Source organism: Perissodus microlepis, chromosome 6 (genome assembly GCF_051167445.1).
Source record: "Perissodus microlepis isolate ML-2025 ecotype Zambia chromosome 6, ASM5116744v1, whole genome shotgun sequence".
Taxonomy (NCBI): domain Eukaryota; kingdom Metazoa; phylum Chordata; class Actinopteri; order Cichliformes; family Cichlidae; genus Perissodus; species Perissodus microlepis.
In genome coordinates, this window is record NC_140466.1 from 27,256,451 (window position 1) to 27,283,038 (window position 26,588).

A 26,588-nucleotide genomic window follows, 5' to 3' on the forward strand; every position below is an offset into this window, starting at 1 on the left:
TTTTGCAAAAGGTCACAAATTCTTTGCGAAGAAGCAAAGAAACAGCAGTTGGTGTCTGCAAGTGTGGAAGGTCCGCTTCAGTCCAAGCGATGTAAATTTCACCATCAGGAGGGGAACGTGTGCCCTGCAGTTTGTCACGACACTCTGGCTACAATCCACCATATGCACGGATCCTCTAGGCAGACTTGAAAACAAGAATAAATAAAGGATAAATAAGGAGAGCTCGGGTCTGCAAACAAGCAGAGTCCTGGTTTCAGTCACGTTCAACAGCGCTATTGGTGGATTTTGAAGCTTCAGCACACATTGAACCAGTAGAGCAGTCCTGATCTATGTTGCATTAAACTTGCATGACATATATAACTGTTCCATTCCTCAGGTAAAGCAAGGTAAACATAAAGTTCATATAATGCCTATATGCTTATGTACTTGAACGCTACACGTCAGCTAAATATGGTTTTGGTGTTACAGAGAATGGATGCCTAGATCTGTACTCTTACTGTTACGGCCTGTTAATTCTGTCCAGAGAGAAAGAAATGTGGAAACACAAGTGCTTCCATGTCATGGCAACCACAGAAACAAACCATGAATCTGATCCACGCTGAAATACTGCAAGTGGGAAAGGGTTTTCAAGGCCGATGGCGGAGTTTGTGGGGTGGATTCATAATGGCACATTTACATGATGAAGCTGCTCCCTGCTCAGGCTAAATGGCTATCACTGTTGACACAGATTAGCATGCCTTACTCACAGGCATGGACCATTTGATGTTTTTATTTTTTTTATTTTAACTTATTAATAGTACTACACAGATATGAAAGGGGAGCAAAGAAAATTCTGTATTGGCTGAAAAATAAATTCCTGAGATCACAAAGAGCGAATTCAGATTTTGGCCTAGAAGAAGTCTTTAAAGACATGAAAAATGGCTCGGTTTAATAGAGTAGACAAAGCCCGGTTTCTGCTGTAAACACAATAAAAAAAAACTTCAAGTCAGAGCTGGATTGTTATCAAGCTCGGCTAGGAGTGAGAGTCCTGGGTCCCTTCCAAATCAATAGTGACTGGAATGTGCCTGTGAGACCTCCAAGGCCTCAGAGAGAAGCTTTGCCTTCAGACCAAATAAGGACAGGAGCAGCAAGACCCATCAACCAGAGCAAGAGGAGGCCAGCCAGACCTCGAGCTGCCCGGGGATGAGAAGCATTAGTGGGGGCTGGCTTCTGACAGAAGCTGGTTTACATCTTCAGTCTGTGTGTGGACACGAGTTCATTTAGGTAAGCAGTGACTGAGCCAGAAGTGGTTATGAGTAAAACAAGCAATGCTTTGGTTTTACCTCATCATCATGACAAACACTGGCTTCTATTCGGAGAGGAGGAATAGTACTGTAAAAGAAGCAACGAGACACGCTCAAACAGAATTAGTACAGACAGACTTGAGAGTCAGTTCCCCATATCTGACCAATTACCTCACTCACGGGGCGGGAGCTGTCCATCCTCCTCCCCCTGACCCCCTCACTTGGTTCAAAATCTCCATCACTTTGATATTCCACTGCTCTTTAACTGTGATCCCCACAGTGTGCAGTTTACTGTCTGTGCTGCTGTCAAAACAGCAGGGAGACTTTAAAGGGTCATGCCACTTAACGTGGTGCTGGATGGGCCGGCCCCCTGGGGCTTTCGTCTGACAGGAGGAAAGGACTTCAACCAGCCCCTGACCATCTCCAGGGTGAGTGAGTGAGTGGCATAATGTCTGCATTATAAGAACAGAAGCAAAGTGAAATCAGTTTGCCAGTTTTTTAAGTAGTTCTTTAAATCATTTTTTTTCTTTTCCCAGTGCATTTTTCAAGTAGCTTGAGGGTAAACATTGTGCTTCCAGACGATTCATTCTAGAAACATTCTGGTGTGGTATGAAGCTTGCACCTGTGCCGCAGTAAATGCAAGAGGCTTAGATACAAATAGCAGCTTGCATTGTTATCCAACATATGTGCACACACACACACAAACACGGATGTCTCATTGAGTAAATTTTGAAGCATGGAAAATATTTCCAAAATCATACTCTAATCCCGCTGCCTGTGTGAATAATCACCAATTTAAAGCCGATGATCTAAACAAATGTTTGGACAAACCTGTGTGAACCTCCTCACGTTACAGGACGAACAGACAGTGCCGACGCTGGAGTGATGAGCGCAGCATTATGAAATGTCTATTAAAACAGTGCAGCTGTTGAGAAGAAAGTACACCAACTTTGGATCAGCTTACAGCATCAGGCAGCTCGTCATCCTCAACAGCACAGAGAGAGATAAAAGATGAGAGAAGAAACAAAAATAACTCGCAAATACGAAAAAAAAATTCCAACTAGATTAAGTCATTTGGACATGTGAATGACTGACTGTAGGTGGACTTGGAAGATAAGAAAATGGAAAAACTCTTATCTGTATGGGGTCATCGGTGATGAAAACGATAATTTCCTGGAAGAAATTAGGTATTTCCTGTTGACACGAAGTACTAACAAGGGAATCCTCGCAGATACCAATAATGATGTTGTAAATTTAGCACAAATTAAATGGGACAGTTCACATTCTCTGTTTCTGAAAATATGTTAAATATGTTCATGAATTTTGTAGGCCAAAGCTGGATAAGAAGATAAATTCTGTAAATAAGTGACTGGGTGTTGTTGTAAGTTTAGTACGAATATGATATCAGATAGTCTTTCATATCTCAAACCTCACTGACTCTTTATGTTGCTGTCCTTAAGTCACCAGGCTCTAGTCTATTTGTATAAATTTTATATTATTGTTTTTGTGGTTTGCGTGTGTGAGAGTGCAAATAGCATTCTAATAAGTAAGTTTTGGAAGTGCAGGTAAACTTAGAGAGTCCAACTAGTCCAACTCTTCAGAACGCTAAGCTAGGCTATGCTAACCAGTGGCTCCTATTGTCTCATTTCTAAAGGAAAATTCAGGTATTTTTCAAACCTATTTATATCATCTAATTTGGGGGACCTAAATGTTTTTTGACCTAAATAATTTTTGACCAAAATGTTTGTACTTTCTAATATAGAGCAAGAAACCAACAACCGTCAAGCACGCTAATCCCACTTAGCAATGATCTGTGTGAATGTAAAAGCTTGTTTTTGCCACCAGCAAGCTTAGACTGTTATTCTGAAGCGCCAGTCAAAGCTATCATAAAATGTTTTTTCATTCATTTATGGAATCATATCTACAACTTCAGAAAAGTGGTGTAGCACCTAGCTTACTAATGCTTGGGCAGGAAACCTCGCTGCCACTCTTTCACACACTAGCAAAATTTTTAACAGTACCGAGTAGTTCAATAAACTTCAATAAAACCCTCCAACATCTAAAACAGAAGTCATTAGATATAGATGGTAGAAGTTGCTTTCCAGTATGTAATTTATATTTTAAAAAGGATTATATTAACTTTTTTTTTTTTTTTTTTTTTAGAGCTAGCTAACTTTTGCTGCCAAAACCTAACCTAATCATACAGTCAAAAGCAAAGTCTCAAAACAGATGTCCTAAACGGGATGTGAACTTATTCCTTATGGGTGAAAAATCTATCATTTTTGCTGTAGTCTCTTTAAAATGGTGACTTCCTGTCAGCTTTTAGTGTAACTTCAGATGTTTTCAGTTCCATTCTCACAGGCGTATAAAATAAAGTGCCCAGCCATGCTCAGCTCAGTGAATTTGATCATAATACGGTGACTACTTTAATGTCTTCAACTTTAAGCATTATTCCAAAGTGGAAGCATTTAGGAAACACAGCAATGCCAGCCACGTAAGTTGCTGAGCGGGGCTGAACATGGTGCTTAGGAGATGCTCTGCTAACTGCACAACTGCAGACGTTCATGTGGGTGTAATGTGTAGGTGATCCAATATTTTTTGAGCATATAGCCTGTGAGTAAGAAAACCAGTCTCTGTTACTTTGATGAGGATTATTTCTAAATGGGATTACATGGTCCCTTGTAGTTGGAGGTTTTAGCATTTTTGTTCCATATTGGTCAAAATCAAAACTTTTTTTTTAGCTTTTTAATAATTCAGACTCCACAAGCCTAATAAACAAAACACATAAGAATTTCAAAGGATGCACACAGTTAACAGGCATTTATATTGACTACTGCTCCAAATAACTGTTTTGATCACTGCAAAATACAAAAGTTAGGATTTTGACGATGAGCACTGCTTTCTCCATCTGTGTTACAACTTGCCTGTGGGCTGAATCCCCAGAGTCAGCCAGAGATGGAGATCAGTAATCCTGTTATGTATAATGGGGTTATGTGAATCTATATTTAGAGAGGGACCTCAGGAAATACTGACCAAAAGCAATTTTAGCTCACAAACCACCAGCTCTTTCCAGTAAACTCACACCTGTTGTGTTAGTGGACACTCAGAGGCCTGTATGGGCACAGTGATGAAAGAAGGCTGAGATTGAAGAGAGAGGGGAAGCGGAAACGATATGAGATCAGCAATATGAGAAGCTGTATCCTCAAATGCATTTGTAACAGAGACAACTGTTAAAAAAAACAAACCCAAAAACAAAACAAAAAAAATATGATTAAAAAAATGGCTACAGGGCAGATTAAAAAGCTGCTACTTCAGTGAACCCACAAGATTTATTTGAGAGCACAAGTGATTCGACTCGCTCCGTCCAATGCCATTTTTGGTTAGGAACATCCTCCCCTTCATGAGCCGTTGGTGTTCCCAGCTGGTGAAAGTAAACACAAGTGATAATCATCTTTTTCTTCAGCGCACAGGGGCCGTAAAGTGGGCGCCGCTCTAGATTTACCCATGAAGATCTGCATCTCTGTGCGATGTCTCCATGAGGGGTGTAAAGCACATGGAAACAATTGCCTAACATGCATTACGTGTCTCTGCAGGATCTCTGTGAGAGAACTACTCCCATGATGTCATTGCTTTGGCTTAATTTTTAAGACTACAACTGTATATGCTTATCAGAGTCCAGCGGTCCAAACAGGCTGAAAAAAAAAAAAGAAGATTGCAGCTGACAAGGAGGCTGAGGAACTCCTTCACAACGAGCTTCAACCTGCCACATTCCCAGTCTTGATACTTGCATCCCCTATTTTATCCTGGACTCTTAAGAAAATAGTTTTAGAGCAAGCAAGGGAGGTAAAAAGAGAAGAGAGAGGGAGGATGGGAGAAAAGCAGAAAGAAAAGGCTGGCAGGTGGTTGTAATTTAAACAAAGACAAACGTTTGACATGACAGCTGAACTCCGAGGAAGCAAAAGAATGTAATTAAAGAAAAAAAATAAAAGCGTGGCTGTGTACCTATTCGATCCAGACATGAGAGCAGCGAGACAAAGTCTGACAGCGCTCTCAAACAAATGCTCCACTGTAAATTACCGCTCCCTCTTTTGGAAGCATGAGACATCCCCTCACCATTTTTATCCGCTGTTATTTATAGGCAGATGACCTAATTTAAGTTTCACTGTAACATCTCAGTGTAGCTCAGTCTGCAATGTCCAGTAATGCAATATGACTGAGCACAGGTCGTGCCCTGTGTGGCGCAAGTGGACATTTTGGGTACTGTTTGATGTTGCCTCGGGAGAGGCTCTCTGTGACCCTGGTGGCTTTCTGGCAGTTCTTGCTCTTTTTTTCAGTCACTTCCTGACCATCAGAATACTTATTACCATCTGGACGCTGTCACTCGGTGTTTACTTTGGCTCCATGACAGGAGAGTTTACACACATGCATGCCAACCAGAGCAACGTCTCTCTGTTAGCAGCTACTGTGGAGAGTGCACGAGCTGCTGAATTTATAGATTTAGCTCATCAATGGTCTGAATTGTGTTTTGAATTTGTGTGTGTGTGTGGGGGGGGGAGGTTATAAAGCTTTGATCCAAGCAGGGGAACAGAAACAAGGGGCCCAGCCCCTGAGTACTGTATTAAAAGATGACGTGCCAGTGATGGAGAACAGACTTTTCACATCACTGCAACATCTGGACGTACTGGACTGTATAAACGCAATGTACAGAGGGAATCCAAGTCAAGGGCAGAGTTTCTGTTTAATAAAGCTAAAGCTTCAATCCATGTATGAATCTTGACCATACCGTGGAAATCACCAGAATATGTTGGGGTTTTGTTTTGTTTTTTTACTCAAGTCTTTGTGTGTAAGCATGTATAAGTTTAAGCATATTATATGTATTTGCTCGTTCATGTAAGGTGTTGTTGAAAAGAACTACATTTGGACTCTATTGAAGCTGGATTTAAATGCTCAAACATGCCAAGTTTTCTATGTTTTTGAGAAAAGAAAACTTTGTTATGATTGTTAGCAAACTGTGATACAACAAACAGGAAATAGTTTTAATACAGACGTAAATATCGTGCTCATTTTCCACTCCCTCTATTGATAATGATACTAATTCAGGCTGTTTCAACCTTTTCCGCTGCATAACTTGGTCTTCTGGTCCCAAACTTTTCCCATGACCCCACCAGCTACAGCCGTACATCCCTGAATTTGTCGAGGGCATGTTTTTGTTTGTCACTGAAACTGAGAGGAATAAACTGATATGAAAATTTAGTTAAATCGTAGGACGAAAAGCAAATGAAGACAGCTGCTGCTGAAATTAAAAGTTGGACGTTGGACAGACTATTTAGGAATTAGCTAATGAATGCTGTGTCTTAGTAAAGTGTGTAACTCCCATAATTTTCAGAAAGAGTTGCTTGGTGAAAAACTTGTTGTTGTGTTTCTTAAAGATTTTCCCCCATTTAGTGTTCCCAGGGAACACTGTCTAGGAACTGAAACAGGCCATAGAATATGCTTGTTAAAGTATCCTTTGTCCTACATGGAGCTATTTGCATTATTACTGACTGCCACAGTAAAATGAAAGCACACCCAGTGTAAATTCTGTGGTTTTATATATCGGGAAATTGAGAAAATTTATCTGGACTTACAATTGGATAAATACACCCTCAGATGAACTGTGTCTGTGAAGTACACCTGTATTGCTTAAGAGGATAAGTAGCAGCCATGAGCTACTGATCAAATTCACCAGATTTACTGATCATCAGCAAATTTTGGGAGTTTGCTTGCCTGGAGCATTCAGGTGCCAATCAATCCGGAGAGGGTTATAAGGCAATTTCTAAAGTCCATCATTCTACAGGGAAACGTTATTTACAAGTCAAAAACATTTAAGGCAGCTGCTAATCCTCACAGGAGTAATCTTACCCCAAGGTTGGGCCATGCATCTTCAGAGAAACACTAAAATTACCAACAACTACATCCTAGACTCTACAGGCCTTAGTTGGGACAGCAAATATTGAAGTTCATGGCAGTTCATATAGAAAAGTCCTGTATGGCTTATTTGGAAGAGTTACTAGGAGAAAGCCTCTTATCTCTACAAAGGCTAAGTGCTACTTTCAGTAAAAACCAAACACAGCATAGCAGCACAAACACTTTGTACCAACAGTCAAGCACGGTGGTGGAAGGGTGAGGATTTGGGCTAACCTTCAGTGAACTGAATGGGTTCTCTCCGTGTACTCTGACTTCTCGCCACAGTCCAGAGACATGCAGTCAGTGGGGTTAGGTTAATTGGTGATCTGTCACTATGAACCCTGTGGCAAATTGGCGACCTGTCCATGGAGTACCCTGCCTCTCACCCTATGCCAGCTGGAATAGGCTCCAGCAACCCCACGACCCTGATAAGGACAAGCTGAAGAGAATGGATGGATATTTGTTTTTCCTTTTTTTTTGTTATCCACTTGTCTATGATGCTCGCCTTGTTTGTTGACTCCCATCCAGATCACTCCTGGCAGTAAGGCATCTGCTGCCAACCTGTGCCCTGGTGATGTCATCCTGGCTATTGAGGGAGTCCCAGCAACAAACATGCTGCATTGTGAAGCTCAGAACAAGATAAAGGAATCCACTCATCAGCTCTGTCTCACCATTGAAAGGTTAGCGGGAGTATACACATGCTCACAAACCTTTTTTTGGATCATTCAGCTTTTGATTCAAGTTAAATTTGAAGTTGGATTTTTTTGGTGTTAGCTATTTCACAGGTGTTTGCTTTACTATAAAGGTATAAATCCATGACTAATGTATCCACATTCTGTAATACAGATTGTTACTGCAATTATTTTGTGTGTTGACCCCTTAATTATAATAATAATATCCACTGCTACTACAAAAAAGCTGTGGGAAAAAATGTGGAAGAAATATGTAGCCTGTGGTACTTAAGGAAAGACATAAATCTAAGGTCAGTTTAGATGTTTTATGTGCCAGGATTAGACTCACATGTGCGCACAAGCTACAAAAACAGGCATTTAACAGTCAGTGGTGAACTTCTGACCAGGATCTGCCTTTAAATTCCAGAAACGAATCAAGACTGTGGACTCCACGTGTCATGGAGGACGGGAGAGCTCACCCATTTAAAATAAACCTGGAAGCAGAGCAGCAGGTCTGTGAGACTGTATGTTTAGTAGCTATGATGCCTTAAATCTTTGTATCTTGTTACTGCTTCCGTAGTGTCCTTGCTTCCTTCTTCTCCTACCAGGAATATAAACCAATTGGCACAGCTCACAATAGAAGAGCTCAGCCATTTGTGGCAGCAGCGAACATTGATGACAAGCGCCAGGTAGTCAGTACATCCTACAACACGCCTATAGGCCTCTACTCCAGTGGCAACATCCAGGATGCTATGGAGGGCCAGATCCGAGGCTTGGTCCAGCACAAGCCTGAGAGGTGATCAGTGCAAATAATCATTCGTTTCTCTAAAAGCACCACATTACACAAACTAAGTGCTAAAAACCTGTTGCTTAGAAATACTTTTCTATCAGTCATTGTGTTGGTATGTTTAGAAATATAAAGGTGTGTAAGTGTAAAGCCTAATGGCTCACACGCACAGAAAAATGTTAGCACGACAGCATGCCACACTGTGCCACCAACACATTACACCAACAGGAAACTTATGCAATGAAGCTCCCAGTGCACAGTTCCAGTGCTTGATGTTAATGTACAAGGAGGTTTGGAGGTCTGCAGCTATTGAGTGAGCAGAGCATTGGTGACTTTTATGCACTACCTCAGCACTTGGCAACCCTGCTCTGTAACTTTGGGGTCTACCACTTTTCAGTTAGGATTACTAAATGCTCCCACTTTGCAATAATATCACTTACAGTTAATTTTGGAAGAAATTCCATGTACTAATTTGTCGCAAGTGCATAGCTGGCATCTTATTACACTACTATGCTTGAATTCAACAAGCTCTTTAGTACAACTGATTCTTTCACAAATGTTTGTAAAGGCAGGCAGCATGGCTAGATGCTTTATTTTATACACCTGTGGTTGAAAGCACCTGAATCCAAAGCCTAACAGGTGTTTCACAATACTTTTGTACACATTGTGCACTCCACTTAACCAACTAATGTAAAGCTGTTCTGCTTCACTTGCCCTGTGTGTCTACTTTGCCACAGCAAACATAAGTGGAAATTCTTACATGAGCTTAAATGAAATGAGTACACATGCTGATTCTCTGGAGTAGTTTTTGCCTTGTGGCTTTTAGTCTCACTTTACTAAGGCCTTCTGCCTCTGCGAAGGACATCATTGCATCGCTGTAATTAGACACAGCAAATAGCTGTTTACTCTTCTATTAAGTATGTGGGAAGCTTTTAAGAGTGTGCACGGCGTTTATGGTTGAAAATAACTGAGCTGACCTAAGAATATTTAACCAAATAACTTAACTAATTACTTTCCTCTGGAGCCTCTCTTATGGCAACTCTTTATTTGAGTGATAAGGATCCAGCAATACAACAACAGGAATGAATAATAATCACTGTAGATCCTACAGAGCTACTATTGCACCAATTGTTTTTGCCCGTTTTACATAACTCACCTCCAGAATCACCCGTCCAGTGAGTCACACAGATGTGCTACAGCATGTTAGCCTTCAGCCTTCCCATGCGGTCATATGGATTTCATTAGCTTGTTTGATGTACGGTGTCTTAGGGAATATAGGAAAGAATCTCTTTGTGGCTCAACCACAACTTCTGAATAGGACACTGATCACATCCGACCAAAGCCACTCACTCATGCATTACTTCTACACTGATTTACACGAGCACTGCAGCACATTATCAGTACACTGGAAGGGATCATTGTTTATTAAACCATAATTATGGTTAAATTACAGCTCAAATTGTACGTTAATCAAATCCGTGTGATTATTTTTGTCTCGCATCCATTTTCTCCTTGTAAGGCTGACCCATCATGCTGCGTGATCGTCACCTGGTTACGCACATTTGTTGCACACACTAGACACCAACTTTAAAGCGTGATGGGTGAAACTTTCATTAGACAACTCCTGTATTGCAGTTAGAAGAATTTGATGGGGTTTTTCTGTGTGTGTCTCGATGCACTGCTCAGTCCCAGAGCTCTAACCAGCATTGAGGATTCTGACGTTTACCGGATGTTACAGAAAGACCAGGAGGATCCCCAGGAGCCTCGGCAGTCTGGCTCCTTCAAAGCCCTCCAGGAATTTATTGACAGCGATGGTGAGCTCTCTCCTAAATTATGCATCTCTTCCTCAAAAAAATCAATTCATAAATCATTCATAATTCTTCCCACTTTTTCAGTCTTCACCTGGTTGTAGTGACACTGACAGGCAGTAGATTTGTCATCAAACACTTTTCAGTTCACAAGATGCTGTTTTTTCACATAAAGTTGCCGTTTTTAAACCTTTTTTTTTTCCAGCTTTCCCCCTGTAAGAAAAATAAAGAACAAATTTGAAGGTTTCATATCTTTTTCAACCCTGGTTGGAAGAAGGGCTCAGGGATTGATCTAAAAACCCTTTGGCTTAAAGTCATAGCTGAAATTACATGTTGATGACTTACCTGTGGCATTAATAAATTTTCAATAAACTACACTGTGATTTACTTGGACAAAAAGGACTGAAAGTAAGTAGATCATTTATGCAATACTGTGACAATGTCTCATATCACACCCTATTAAAGCTCCACAGTGTGTTCCCGAGACATGTCATTCTTTTTTGAGTATTATTAATACAAAAGCACTTTTCCACGTGTTTCCTTTGTTAGCAGAATACGTATAATATGCTGAAAAACAAAAAACAAAAACCCAAAATGAATGATCATTCATGCCGCTTTGTCCCCGTCTCGGTGGTTTTTCTTTTCATGTACGTGTTATGATCACGCAGGGTTTTTGTGTTGAGTGGTTTCTTTCTAATGTGATCAGGCACTCGCCCCATTGTGACCAGGACAGTAAAAGCGCCCACAACCAAACCAACTACGCCCACAGGAAACCTGCAGAAACTGCCTGTCTGTGACAAGTGTGGGAATGGGATTGTGTGAGTAAAAATAGAACGACTCATCTGCGATTTACATTAAGACCATCTATGCAGAAACAGCACAGTCCAGCGCAGTACACCCAGAGGCTCGAGCATCGTTTGAAGATCGCAGAAACTGCATAAATTATATGCGCTCACCTGCTACCTCATTAGGTACACCTGTTCACCTCATTGTTAATGCAAAAATCTAATCAGCCTAATAATGCACTGAGTGGCAGTAACACAGTGCTGAAGTGAAAACTGAGCATCAGAATGGGGACAAAAGGAAAGTTAAGTGACTCTGAATGAGGCATGGTTGTTGGTGCCAAACAGGCTGGTCTCAGTAGTTGAGAAACTGCTGACATACTGGGATTTTCCCCTCACAACCACCTCTAGGGATTACGGAGAATGGTCTAAAAAAGAGAAAATATAGAGCGAGCGGCAGTTCTCTCTGTGAAAATTCCTCGTTGACGTCAAAGGTCAGAGAAGAATGGCCAGACTGCTTTAAGCTAATACGAAGGCAACAGTAACTCAGTGCAACCAAGTTATGCAGAATAGCATACGTGACCGCGCAACACGTCGAACCTTGAAGCAGATGGATTGGAGCAGCAGAGGACCACACCGGGTACCACTTCTATTAGCTAAGAACAGCTCAGCAAAACTGGACCACAGGAGATTGGAGAAATGATGCCTGGCCCGAGTCTCAATTTCTGCTTCAACATTTGGATGGCAGGATCAGAATTTGTTATAAACATGCAATTAATGGATCCATCCTTCCTTGTACAAACAGTTCAGGCTCCTGGTATGGGGGATGTGTTCTTGGCACACGTTCAGCCCACCAGTACTGGCTCAGCGTCATTTAAATCGCACAGCCAAACCATCAAAAACTGGATTCTTGAATGTGTCAGTAAGTTCACTGCACTCATATGGCCTCCACCATCATCAGAGATTGTTAATATATATGTGCAGCACCTGTCTGATGAACCAAAACCTCTGAGAAATGCTTCCAAAAAGTTGTTGAATCTGTACCAAAGAGAATTCAGACAGTTCTGAAGGGAAAAGGGATCCAATCCTGTACGAGCAAGGTGTACCTAATAAAGTGGCCACTGAATGTCAGCTAGAAACACAAATGTCTTACATTTTGAAACTCAATACATTATCAAAAGATAGATATAGCTTCTGGGACTGGGGGAAAGAGAAGTCTGTTAAACCTGTGTGTTTTTAAATGGGTAGCAGAGGGCGACTTTTCTGGTTGCAAAAACACAAGTCGCATTGAGGTTGCACTGCAGGAAAACAAGTGTTCCAGTTATTTGGGTTTGTGTCCATCTATTGTCTTTACACTTGGAGCCTGTTTAGAGTACATCTACCAGTGTTTTTAACCTATAAAAAGTTAGCACAGCAGTAACTGGGTTCTATGCTTTATCGTGAAGCTGTACCACTTTTTAAGTGCCGTATATTCTTTGCTCCTGACATCAGTTTGTTTTTGATGCTTCAGTGGGACAGTGGTGAAAGCTCGGGACAAATATCGCCACCCTGGTTGCTTTGTGTGCTCTGACTGTGATGTCAACCTGAAACAGAAGGGCTATTTCTTTGTGGAGGGACAGCTGTACTGTGAGATCCACGCTCGTGCCAGAATGAGACCAGCGGAGGGACACGACCTCGTCACAACATTTCCCTCTGTATAGAACCCTGCCTCCCTTATATGAGCACAGACACATAAAATCTAGGAAGCCCTTCTATTCCTTACATACGTGTTCATGTGTTCGTCTGCACTTTGGTGCTGTGTGTAATAATATTTCAGTAAGAATACACTCTTCACTCTTACTGATATGATGTATTTTCTAGGCAATAATGTAAACACCTGGTTGCTTAGAGAGTCCAGCGAAACCACAATCTGTCTTTCCAATAAAGGCCTCTGCTCATAATGTTAAAGGTCTCTGTATGTGTAGCCTTATTAACAACAACAACATGGCTACATTACGTCCTCAACATGTCTTGAAGTTCTCCAGAGGCCTGGTAATGAAATAAACATTTGATTCAGGTGTGTTGGCCCAGGGTGATATCTAAAACCTGCAGGACACCGGCCCTCGAGGCCTGGAGTTCCCCACCCCTGCTCTAACAGATCCAGCTCTGTTTATGTATAGTTTAAGCAAGGGGTGTCGGACTCCAGGCCTCGAGGACCAGTGTCCTGCAGGTTTTAGATATCACCCTGGGTCAACACACCTGAATCAAATGATTAGTTCATTACCAGGCCTCTGGAGAACTTCAAGACATGTTGTGAAGGTAATTTATCCATTTAAATCAGCTGTGATGGATCAAGGACACATCTAAAACCTGCAGGGACACCGGCCCTCGTGGACTGGGATTGGGGACCCCTGGTCTATGGAGTGTTTTGTAAAGCAGTGGATTGGCACGGATGCTACCACAAAAGGGGAATTCAGTGGCTCAGTCTATATGTGAGAAATTTCAAGATCCCTTTCAGACTAGCTAACAAATTTTTATGTTTGTCAAGGATGTATTTTGAAGTAAAAGCAAAGCTAAAATTAGGCAAGATGAGCAAATCAAGTGGATCACCAAATACTATGTAGTATGTACCATGTATATAGCCACGAAGATTGTAAAGTCATCAAAGTGATTTCACTTACTGTGGTTCTTTTGGGAATGTGTGTGGTTGCCTTGATTAAAAACAGCAGCCTCATCTCTCTAATCTACAATTTTTGAGGAAAACCTCATCAACACTGGCAGCAACCACCCTGTGAGATCACCTATATGCAATACGACAGCCACTCCTTAGTTCGTTGGCCTCTTTGTATTGTTTGTTGTGCACCATATCGCACAATTCCTCTTGAGTGAATGAGTAGCTAACCTTGTTATGCACCATTTCAAAGAACAATGGAGAGTTACACAACTGAGTCTGCAAAAGAGCAAAACAGGCAGATGAATCTGTCACTGCAGACGCACAAAACCACATAACTTTATTTTTATCCTCAGTCAACATCCGATTCTAATTTCCAGGATGTCAGATTGAAACTGTGGTAGCACACAAGTGGAGTCATAAAATAAAAATACAGCATGTGGTTAAGTGTTATAAAATCCTTGAAATTCTCCATGATCTCAACTATTGCAGTGCTGGATCTAGTCCAATGTTAAATAAACAATAATACTCAATATTACCAATACTATGATTAACTGTCTTAAAATATTGGAGAGTAACTTTAGTTTATATGACATGAACCTGTTGAGACAGCAGGGGGAGCCATAGCATTATTGTTTGTTCTGTTATGACCATTCTACATGATGTTTTTGAAGTGTTTTGAGGTTAAATTAATTACCTAAGTAGCAATTGTGGTGAATTTTCTCTAGGTCCGAATTTAACATTTAAGATAATTGTGAATTATTAATCAAGAGATTGTACCTAAATTAATTTCTTTAATCTGCACTCATAAAACATCTTGATTAACGGCTGCTAGTCAAACCCTCCAGCACTTTCTAAGCTTTTTAACCTGTCAGTATATTTGACCTACATCTTAATCAGGTGCTGGAAATTAGCCAGAAGTTTCACACATTAACCCGAGCAGGAGGTTAAGTCAATTAAAACATAATTGCTGTCAACAACACGTTACTAATCTACAAATCTAGCACGCTGGAGATTCAGAAAACTCTTGCATAAGCTGGACAAAATCACAGTTAAAAGCCATTTACTGTTTAGGTTTATACTCTTTTTCTGAGGAAAGAAAAACTTCTAAGGATACAAACAAACTGTGACACCTAGAGCTGAGCGATTCCAACGAGGAAATGCTCGGGAGGTTTTATAACATTTACTATTACAACATAATCAGTGATGCGCCTAGCTTTATCCACTCCGAGGACCAAGTTTTTAAAAAATAAAATAAATAAGGGACCAAAATGCCAGACTTGGTATCTCACACACCAGTTGGAGATGTCACGGTAGGTATGAGCTACTTTTTATATGATATATGAATGGACAATTTCTGTTTCTGTAGCTGCTGCTAACGTGTTGGTTGCTTATACAAAATAAATCTGATGTTGGTCACATTACTTAAAAGTTTATTGGAAATGGTTTGCACACAAACTTTCACTTTAGATCAACACATTAACATACATTTTAGACTTCACCTGCACCACTTTACCCTCTGATGCAAATTTCAGTCAACCAGATATAATTTATTTCAGTTGTGCAATTAACGTATAGTAGAAAGAAAATACTGCTTTTCCACTCATTTTCAGTCCAGTACTTGTACCTGATCATTTTCAGATAAATGTTGTTGTTTGTTACAACACTTAACATTGACCTACGAATGATTCAAGCATAAAAAAAAACGACCAAAGGATGAAAAAGTGTTGTTTCTACAAGTAACTGACAGCTTAACAGAGAACCAATATTTAAGTTTTACTATGACGCTGTTGCAGAAACACAACATTTGTTTCCATTTCCTTTGTTGAATACATCAAAAATGTCAAAGATAATACAGTTTGACAGACATGAAATAACCATGTTGTACCAACACACTGATTCCCAAAGAACTATTAGCCAAAACCTTGGCATATCCCAATATGATGTGCAGTGTGTCCTTTGAGGAAACTGGACAAGTGTAAGACAAAAGAGTAAGTGGAAAGCTTAAAACTGATCTTTGGCAGATAACCAGTGTCTGAAAGTCATGTCCTTGAGAAATGGGGGGGAAACATCCAGCAAAGACCAGACACTGGACCTAAAAGATACATCTGAAACTTTGATCCATCTACTCACTGAAGCTTCATCAGAAATGCTCTCAGTGGAAGGGTGCATATCAAGAAACAATTCTTCAGGAAAGGAAGTGAAGGGAAACGGCTGAGGTGTGCCAAATTACACAGGAACTGGACTGAAAATCAGTGGCCTTGTAGTAATTCATCTAAATTGAACATTTTAGCTCAATCTGTCGTCAGTATGTATGGAGGAGGTCAGCAGAAAGGTACAGCCATTTGTAAAACATGGTGGAGGCTCTGTCATGGTTTGGGGCTGTGTTTCAGCCAGTAGTGTTGGACATCTTGTAAAAAAAAATCAGATTTTGATTCACCATGCAGTATGACCTGGAAAGCATGACTTAATTTTTTCGCATGACAATTATCCCAAACACACTGCTAATGCAGCAAAAGCGAAACACACTGTGGGACACGGGGAGTCATGGATTGGCTTCACCAGAGCCCGGACTCAGCAAGCAGTTTGGGGGGATCATTTTGACAGAGAGCAGAACAAAAGGCAGAAACATCCAAAGAAGAGCTTTGAATGTCCTTTAAGAAGCCCGGAGAACTATTCCTGAAGACCACTTAAAGAAACAAGACAAGAAAGCTTCCAGGCTGTCTTGAAGAATAAAGGTGGTCATACCGAATATTTACTTTCAAGCTCATTAAAATTATAAACCTTGTTTTGGCCTTATATGCTGTATTTCCATGTGTGCACATTTCAGTAAATCACTGCACTTATTTCAAATTTTCCTGGGAAAACATCAAGAAATCAGGGAGGACTCAAGACTTTTGCACAGTGTTGTATATATAATAACAGAAAGCCACTCAAGTGGCTGAAGAAACCCAGGGAATCACCAATAACCAATAAAACTTTCTTCTCTACATGTGAACCAACTGATTAATATCCTGCCACACCATCTAATTATTTCACAATGGGAATAAAATTAATTGGCAAAATCAATGCTAACAATATCTAACAAAATGTCATTAATTAAATATTAATACATATTGACAGAAAGTCGTGAGATTGACATGGCAGGTGACTTAAGTGCTTTCTTGTATGAAAGCCAAAGGACATGGCGATCAGCAAAAAATAATAAAATCGAAGCTATTGTTCAATTTATTTGATTAGTATGTACCCTCATCCTGGACAGATGCTTTGTGACAGCAGCACCTGCTCTGCCAGACAGCCAAAGAAACAATTATTGATTTAATGGTGAATACACCATGAATAGCTTACTAGCTTACTAAAAATGGAGACCCACAGCCAATATCCCCAGTCCCTTGGCTCCTCACGTACATGTAAAGTAAATCACTAAGGACGCGGTCAACAGGAAGAACACTTTAAAACCTGAGTGCCGAGATAATCAGTGTAAGAGTGAATAGTGGTGATTACAATGCTCACTGCAAACAAAGACAATTCGGGGAGGGGTGGGAACTATTTTACTTTCCTGTTGAACTCAGAATTAAATTAAAAAACAAAAACAAAAACATGCAAACATCTGCAACTACAGCTAAGACACCACTGAATATCAAATGATTCTCAAATTTAAAGCAAGGACAGAATAATTAGTGGAATTTGCTTCACGTGCCATTTCTTAAATTTGTTACATTTACATGTCACGAATTAAAATATATTTAATATTCATTATCTATCAATAAAATAAGTGTGTATGAAGGTTAATTCACACAGGAAGGCAATAACGTCATCATTGTACACAGTTTTATAACTGTGATCACAGATGATCACAGTCAAAATCTCAACGTATTCACGACTCCTGTACTTCAAACCATGCATTCAAATCACGACCATTAACAAGAGCATCAAAGAAATATTTAAAACCCAATCAGATTAAGTGTTGTTTACGATGCAGATTAATTAGAAAAGAGCCACTCTATGTCAGAAATAAAGTTTAGGAGTTTAGCATTAACCACACGTAAAAGTGTAAGGAAAAATTAAATAGATGCAAGGATTTAACGGGAATACGATAATTCGGGTAAAAAGCCTGTTCTTGGTTTCACTTGCTTGTCTCAGCTGGGCTTTTCTGCTGAATCGTCTCTAAATGTATTGATGCTATGAGAAGCACAAGAAAGCACATGATCAACATAACTGTAATTGCATAGATGGTATTTATAATTTATAGTATATTTGTACCATCACTGCAAACACTGTCATTATAGAGCTCATAATAGCACATTTTCATTTTGCCACAGTTTGTTAACCTTGTAAACCATTACAGCTTTGCTGCTTTCTTGCACGTTGAAAGTGAATGCTTAGACAGAAGCATGGATACGTTAACTTTTCCAACTATATCTTTACAACCCTGGAAGCCTGAGCTGAACTGGCAACTTAAACATTAAATTAACTGGATATTCAATTCTTTCAATTATATCATAATTTGTCTGTTATTTATTATTAAGTATTTATTCTTAATTGCACAATCCAAGTCAAACACTTAGCAACAGCCAATTTAGTACGGCCTAGGTTCTTTTTATTCTTCTTATTTTATTTATTCTACATGCTCCTGTGTAAAAGACTGCTGTCGAACAAAGATTCATGGAACAAAATGAGTATTAAAGAATATCTGCAAGAGCAGATATTCTTTAATACTTTGTAATCTGATGCAGTTGTGCAGAACACTGCTTGTTAAACACCACACGTGTTTCTTCCAACACGTTGGTGAAGAATGAAATCTCTTGCAATCATTGAGATAACACTTCTCTCCAGTCTTTGCCAAACATACCTGGAAACACCCACACATGCTTGAAATCAGTTATACAACAGGCAGTCCGAACCTTAGCTCAACTCCTTTGTAAGAACTCTGCAAACTTTGAGATAAAGAGAGTGGGAGGAAGAGGAAGATAAGGGGAATATGAGGGAGAAGATCAGAACCAAGAACAAACCTTGGTCCGGTCCTCTTTTTCAAGCAATGAAAGGCATGCAAGTACATCAATGTGATTTCAGTCCACTCGACAGAAGAGCAAGGTGATATCTTCCCCGTTGCCAAGCCACGGATGGCACTGCTCGTGATGTGGACGATGTGATGTGTGGGGCATAACAAAGGACAGGATCAAACAGTACTTTTTTTGTTAACCTTACATTTTTCATTTTTCCGTATTTATTTTGTTTCAGCGAGTTTCTATATAACCCTATAAGAACAACCAATACAGCTGTTAAACTTTTCTGTTTCTGTGTTCACAAATGTGAGCAGCAGATACAGTTATTGCCCCTCTAAAGGTTTAATTGTTTGAAAAGCAATTGCTAGGTTAGACTGCAAAGTTTCATTTTGAAATAGAAGTTTGGTGTTTGTCTTCAAGTCTTGTGTCTTATCAGTGTGTACATTTTTAACACAACAAGCCAAATTCCTTAAAAAAGTGTGGCAGGGACCACAAATAAAAAAAATGTAAAATAAAAATAAATAAATGATTACAAACATCTGTTTTTTTTTTTTTAATTGCTTATGATAAAATGCTTACTGTTTTAATTATTTATTCATATTGTGAGAAAATAATCTAATTAGCTAATTAATTAATTAAACATGTCAAGACTTTGCTACATTTCAGTAAAATGTGTCGATAAATACGCCATTAAAGTCTGTGCAGCCTGGCATCAGCGTGAGCAGGAAAATAAATGATTAGGATGAACAATCAGAAAAACATGAGATTATGAGAGTGGGGAAGGTTTTTTGGTTTTTTAGCTTTTTTGTCACAATAATATATTGTTGTTTCATTCTAGTGTCGAGGAAGCTTATTCTGATATTTGAGAAGATTTTGTGGTAACTTGAGGGTGGGAGCCGAACCAAGAATTTGAAGAAAAAAATCAGAAAAGCTTAAAATCAATTCATGTTATGCAGATATTGTAAGAGAGCTGTGCTGGTGGCGTTGCAGAACAGAAATCAAAATTGAGAAGAAGTTCATTATTGCAGCGGGTATTTGTCAGTTATTTTTCAGACTGCAAAAATGTAGATAACACTAGTATATTGCGGATGGCAGATTGGATCCTGCCGTATTTTAAATGATTAAGATTAAAGACGTATACATGTATGTTACGAAGCCATGAGTACAGTTTCACAGGTGTGTTAATGATACCCCCCTTTGTTGCTCTATTTGATGTTAGAAGTTAGCTACTTTAAAGTTTAAGCCCTTTAAAACATTTAAAAAGTCATTTTAATCATCCATTATTATGTGTGGTCAAAATGCCCAAAATAAACATAAAATACACACTTCACATTTGAACAACTAATTATCAGTCCATTCCCTTAAATTGTGCAACTTTAGACATTTGTTGATTTACAATCAGTACAAACCCCATCTTCGTCTTTCTGTGTCTCTCTTGCTTTGGAGCATCTTGCGGTCACGCTGGAAAGCGGGTAACACTTAAACACAGACATAAAAGCCATCCTGTAGTTGTTGTTCATCCAGCCGTACAGGATGGGGTTGACGAATGTTGAGCACATCGCTATGATATGGAACACAGTGAAAAGCAGCTTGAAGTCCTTCATGTACGGCACGCTGCTGTCGATGTCAACGGCCAACTGGAAGGCGTGGAAAGGCAACCAGCTGACGGCAAAGACCACCACCATGGTCAGGAGCATCTTGGTGGTCTTCTTCCTTCGCTGATTACGGTCATTTCGATCGTTTCGATGAGCCATGTGATTCTTCAGTTTATTCCAGATGCGAATGTAAGCGACAGAGTTGATTATTAAAGGCAAACAGTACTGAACCAGAAGCATCGATGTACTGTAGATGGCTCCATTCATGCTGCTTCCCGGCCACTTCTCCGCACACACGTGAAGAGTATCGGCCGGCGACAGATCAAGCATCTCGTACTCCCTGAAAATGGCAAGGGGACTAGCCAACAGGGCACTGACGGCCCACGTGATGACGATAACAACAGCACACATGTCTTTGGACATCTTAGTCTCCATGTGGTAGACAATGTTCCTGTGGCGGTCCAGAGCAATGATATTCAGAGTGATGGTGGACACGTGCACAGCCATGCCTTGAGCACAGGGTAGCATGAAGCACAACACCTGACCAAACATCCATTTGCCATAGAGGGTGTTGACAAGGGTGAAAGGTAAGCACAGCGTGTTTACGAGCAAGTCAGCAACAGCCAAGTTTACGATAAAGAAATTGGTCACGGTCCGCAGATTTTTGAACTTGTAGACGACATATATCACTAAGGAGTTCCCAGTGACTCCAAACAAGATGATTGTGCTGTAAGCAAGGATGAGGATAACTTGAACTGCAACCAGCCTTGTGCTGTCATCCTCCATGAGAAAGTTCTCACCATACACTGTGTACGCGGTTGAGCAGCAGTTAGAAGGTTGAAGCTGATAATCTTCTACTTGAGTCATGTTTAATTGTTCTGCTGTGTTCATGACTAAAAGAACCAGAGTCAATCTGTGGAACAAAAAGTAAATATGGACATTAGTTGTGGCTCATGTAATAGTCTATTAACTATTAGCCAGTAGTTTATATTGCGTGCTATATTAGTAGTATTAGTATTAAGTCTGCATTAGTCAAAATCACAAGTAAGCTCTGTAAAATGCAAATCTACATGTGAGAAGTCACTGAGGGACAGCCCTCATTTTAATTAATTCATACATTGAAAGTTTTTTTTTATGTGGTTTAACTTCGAAAAGTCCACCATTTATGTTAAATATCAGCCAGTTACCAAAAACCTCACCGGAGTTTTGACAGAACACTTGTTGGTGGCACATAGGTTTGCTTTGGTCATTGCAGATATTGACTCTAAAGGCTTGGCTTCTATCCAAGAGCACAATGCGCTTCTGATGGGGTGGATTTCCTTTTAAGAGGTCTTGGAATACAATGAACGCAGGAACCAGAGCCACATACTGTAACGAGCAATGCCGCAATTATCTTTCAGTGCAGCAAACACAAATCTGTCACTCTAGCTGAGAATACTAACCCCCTTCTCAGCTGCTGGATTGTGAAAATCTTAAATTAACATTTACATGCCCTATAGGAGTGCAGCCTTATTTCTTGGATGCACCGCGCTTTTGTGGGGGGCTTGTAAAAACTTGCAAATGCAACAGTTATTAAGTCATGTGGCAATTTGTGATGGCTATTTATCAAGAAAAAACACGTGACAGTTTGAGTATAAATGAGACAGTTACTCTGATCAAGATCCACTCACCTCAATCTGCAGAGAGAGATTGTTAGATTTCGCTCATTGTTTGTGCCGCTAGTAAAGTTTTGGTGCTTTTCTTCTCGTTCCTGTCATGTCCAGATGAGCAAACCAGTCCATTACAACACCAGCGGGGGGCAAGAAAAAGTGTCCTTATTCTGAGAAACAGCAGCAGCAAAGCGCGCAACAGTTTGCCAGTGCGCACTGCGGTCCGTTTGGCGTCGAGGGTTCATTAACTGCTCTGTGAGACTGAGAGATACAGAAAAACGAGGCGGGTTAAGTAACAGAGAAGAAACGAGAACGCGGTCTTTTGGGGGTCTTCATCCTGTGAGAGTACAAAATGTAATAAATCTGCGCCAACAATAGGAAAACCTAAAAGTGCAGATGCGTAGCGTGCTTTATATGGAGCATTTGAGCAATAGAAAAGTGTAAAGACTGTGAGAAGATGAGACTATAAAGTCAATTATAAAAATGTTTTATGTAGAAAATTAAAAAAAAAAAAAGCTTGGCGACAACGTGCTTGCAGCATCTGCGTATTACAAGGAGTCCGCTGATGAAGTCTGGGTGTGCCTCTGCAGACTGTTACGCAGCACCGGTAGCAGCTTTTTCTTTTATCTTTTGGGGTTTTTCATAATTAGTATTTGCAGTTTAATAACTGCGCCTAGAACATAAACACTATTTTATGGTATTAAAAACTCTAAACAGATTCCTCCAAATGCGTCAAGGTGCAGCTAGGACGTGGCTCCAACATGTCCTCGAAATGCTCAACAAAATTTACCGTGACTTAAAATCAAGTCACAAGCTAGAGCATATTTAGCGTCTTCTCAACTTTGTAAGCAGTGAGTCAAATGTGATATAAATTTACCACCCACGCGTTAATTATCTCTGGACACTTAGGAGCTGAGGGACACGAGGGCTGGAGCCAGCTATTCCAGTACAGTCTGTCAGTCAGGTTCAGTCATACAGAGCAAACAAGGCAAGCTTTCAAATCACGAGTCCACCTATAGTGTATGTAATTAAAGTTGTATGTAATTGATGTTGTTTTCTTTTTGATTGTTTATTAGTATATTTGCATTGTTAAATTACGCTGCTACACGAAACAATATCAGTTTCAGTTATATCAGCGTCCGTGAGTCTCTGCCGCTTTTTTTCACTGATGCCATCAATCAGCATCCTCTGAAACTTATTATTATTTTTTTCCCCACAAACTCATCATTAGAAACCTCACTTTTTATATTCTGGTGAATAACAGCGCAGGTTCCAGCTTAAGGTCTAGTTCAGTGAAGCAGGTCCATTTCAAATTGTTAAGCCTGCGGCTTATAATTGCAATCATTTGATTACCGCTGTTATAACCCAAGACACCATGTGGCCATTAGGAACTGAGTTACTGTCGAACTGTCTCCTTGGCAAACGCCCACCAAACTTTGCCCATAAAGCTCCAACACAGATGGTGAAATAATGAGGAAAGAAAAACAGGAAACCCCGAATAAATGGGCAAGGCTTTCAGGAAGATTGCAGCAGGCTGAGCAGAGTGTAAATGATCTTCTTTAATATGGTAGCAGGAAATGATTCTTCATTTGTCATTGCAGATGCCTCACACTGCGATTTAAGGCTTCAGCTCCTGGTCAAGGAAAAAAGAACATTTCTGCATTAGTAAGAGGTCCACATAGATTATGTGTGTGTGTGTGTGTGTGTGTGTGTGTGTGTGTGTGTGTGTGTGTGTGTACTCTATGTCCCTGGAATAAGAATAAAATGTTTTTTCTATTATACAATTCTTAAATTGTATCTGTTTCACTAAATAGCTAGTGCAGGGATAAATATGTAAATGAATCAGAATTTATTTGCCTTTTATTTCATGTTTTATTCATCCTATTTAGCCTCTTACCCTCACAGGCTGCAGCCTCCTGTGACCCTGAATTGGAGAAGTGATTAATAGAATGGATGCATGGGTGCATGGATAACCTTTTTCTTTTTTTTACAGTACAGTTTTGTTATACATTGTCTCAGCTCACATCTTAGAAATTAGACTTATTTGATGCACTCAACAGGCAGCGAGCAGGTAATTGAACATGACAGCATTTACATAGACAGCATTGAATTGTGCACTGGAGACATCAAAAACAACTGAAGCAAACCTAAATATCTGCAGAATTTTGCTTGCTGTGTGTCTGTAGAGGAGGACACGACATATATCATTCTGAACAACAAAGTGTTTGATATGATAAAATACACAGAGAAACGTCTCTGTTGCAAAGAAACCAAATGTTAACCAAATAAAGACAGTGATAAACCAAATGCTGCTTGGTCAGTGCTGCAGAACCTGATGCCATATTAAGATCCAAAGACCAGATGTCAGTTTGTACTTAAAGTGATTATGCAGGGGACTGTATGCCTTTTCCCCTGTGGAACATGGTCCTGCGCCCTGCTGGACCCTTCTGCCCCTCCTTGGGATGAGGTTGCTTGTTGGTTCTGGGGTGCATGGCTGGATGTTCTGGTGTGGATTTTTCCCCGCTCCCTTGGAGGCTGGGCGTGGCTTGGACCTCCTCTTTGTCAGCAGGCTCTGGCAGGTGCGGGATAGTTCTAGGGTGCCTGGGACCCTCAACTCTTCTCTTCTCAGCTCGCACCAGGGTGGCCAGCCTCTGGCAGGATTGACTGCCCATTGCCTCTGAGACTCTCACCCTTTGGTCGTGGGCACCCCATCTGAGGCCTCAATCCTTCTACTGCTGGGATGGGTGTGCGGTTGTCGCCGAGATGTGTGGCCACAGGTTTAAGGTACTCTTGGGGGCTGCGGATAGCGCAGTTGTCCATCTCTGGTTCCATCTCTGTCTGCTTCTGGCTCATGGGAGGCATTATTGTGGCTTCCCACCCTCATTAGCAATTACATTTGTGACAAAGACACAGGCATTGTAACACACTCCCTCTCTGACACACTCATTAACACGACAAGAAAATTGTTGATTTATGTATCTGTGTATTTTTCATTTTTGTGTGTGCTGCATGGTTGTGTTTTTCTTAAAGGAGCAGCAGTTGGCGATACATTGTGCATTTCCATTTGTACTCTATTCTTTTATTATATTTGCCCCATATTTCCCCACCCTCCGCTTCCTATGAGTGCTAGGCGCTCATACTGTACCACATATAATGTAATAACTGAAATACTCAGAAATAGAAATAAATAAATCAACAGATAAAAGATTCACATGAACAAGAGGAGCCTGTAGAGACTCTATGTAGCTGTTCTTGGAAAAGCAAACTGAGTTTAGCACCACAGTGCATTCAGATCACAATTCTGACTGTAAAAGCTGACAGATAGAGCAACGTCTCTTTTTCAGTGGAAGCTGACGTTAACCGATTAAAGACAGTGATAAACCAAATGTTGCTTGGTCAGTGCTGCAGAACCCGATATCCTATTAAGATCCAAAGACCAGATGTCAGTTTGTAGTTAAAGTGATTATGCAGGGGACATTATTATTATGCTGTATGCTGTTAAACGTGTTACCTTGAGTCAGTACTAATGGAGTTAAAACTGAAACATGTAGCCAAATCCACATCAGTTTTGTCTCACATGGTCAGTCTTTGTGGATGTCCAAATGAAATGTAAACCTCTGACATGATTATTATTTGTACTTTAAATATTATTTTTACTTTATTTTGAAGAGAGATGACACAAAAACAGGAAGAATGGCATGGAAAATGCTACACTAAAGTTTGCAAGTGTTTTTGTTATCGGTGAAACTGAGTTCTTACTTAAAGCCAGCTTGCTTGGTGTGTTTACGTCACTGTATCTCAAAAGGTGATCATGAGTCTCTTCACTCATGGCTGCTGCACATTTTCATTGTGCACAACAAGACACATGCAGGGCTTCCAGTGTAGTCAATTAAAATTAGCATTGCCACACTGCTCTCGCACAGCCAGGGCTAATAGCCGCGCTGCCTTCTGGTTGACTAATTTTCTGCCTCAGTATTTATCATAATTACTGCAGTTGCTGCTGTATCATATTTACTCCTAGTAACTAATAAAGCTGTAGAAACAACTCTTGGGCCTCTGTTCTGACCTTCAGATCAGACCAGTTCAGCATGTAACTATCATTAGTCAATCAAATAGAATATGCAAGCAACAAAAATAAACAAATAAATAAATAAGGGAGAACAGGAAGATATTGTGGCCAACAATAATAAATTCATAGAACTCAATCAAAAGATAGCATTTATGGACAGTGTGTTCAAAACGCTTGTTTAACATGCTGAAAACATGGTGTTGTCCCTGCAGGACATGAGCTAAAAAGCTCAGTAAAAGCGATGAAATGGATCTGAGGAACATGCTGTTCAGAGCAAATAACAGTGTTGTATACAGTGACACTATATATTTTCACATCATTGCAGGCTGATACAGTCATTTT

General features: G+C 40.2%; 2 protein-coding genes across 2 annotated transcripts; one reads left to right on the forward strand and one right to left on the reverse strand.

Annotated features, from left to right (window-relative positions):
- The first annotated feature begins 1,300 nt into the window (after positions 1-1,300).
- On the forward strand, positions 1,301-13,224 carry LOC146385799 (PDZ and LIM domain protein 3-like). The gene is made up of 7 exons (XM_084931769.1): positions 1,301-1,711; positions 7,758-7,909; positions 8,328-8,412; positions 8,509-8,696; positions 10,374-10,501; positions 11,202-11,313; positions 12,788-13,224. Exons 1-7 carry the CDS (start codon positions 1,619-1,621, stop codon positions 12,975-12,977), a joined length of 948 nt encoding a protein of 315 aa, XP_084787895.1. The 5' UTR covers positions 1,301-1,618; the 3' UTR covers positions 12,978-13,224.
- Positions 13,225-19,615: 6,391 nt separating this feature from the next.
- On the reverse strand, positions 19,616-21,419 carry npy2r (neuropeptide Y receptor Y2). Its single transcript, XM_084930015.1, has one exon. The coding sequence runs from the start codon at positions 21,417-21,419 to the stop codon at positions 20,310-20,312; it is 1,110 nt and encodes a 369-aa protein (XP_084786141.1). The 3' UTR covers positions 19,616-20,309.
- Between the last annotated feature and the right edge of the window lie 5,169 nt (positions 21,420-26,588).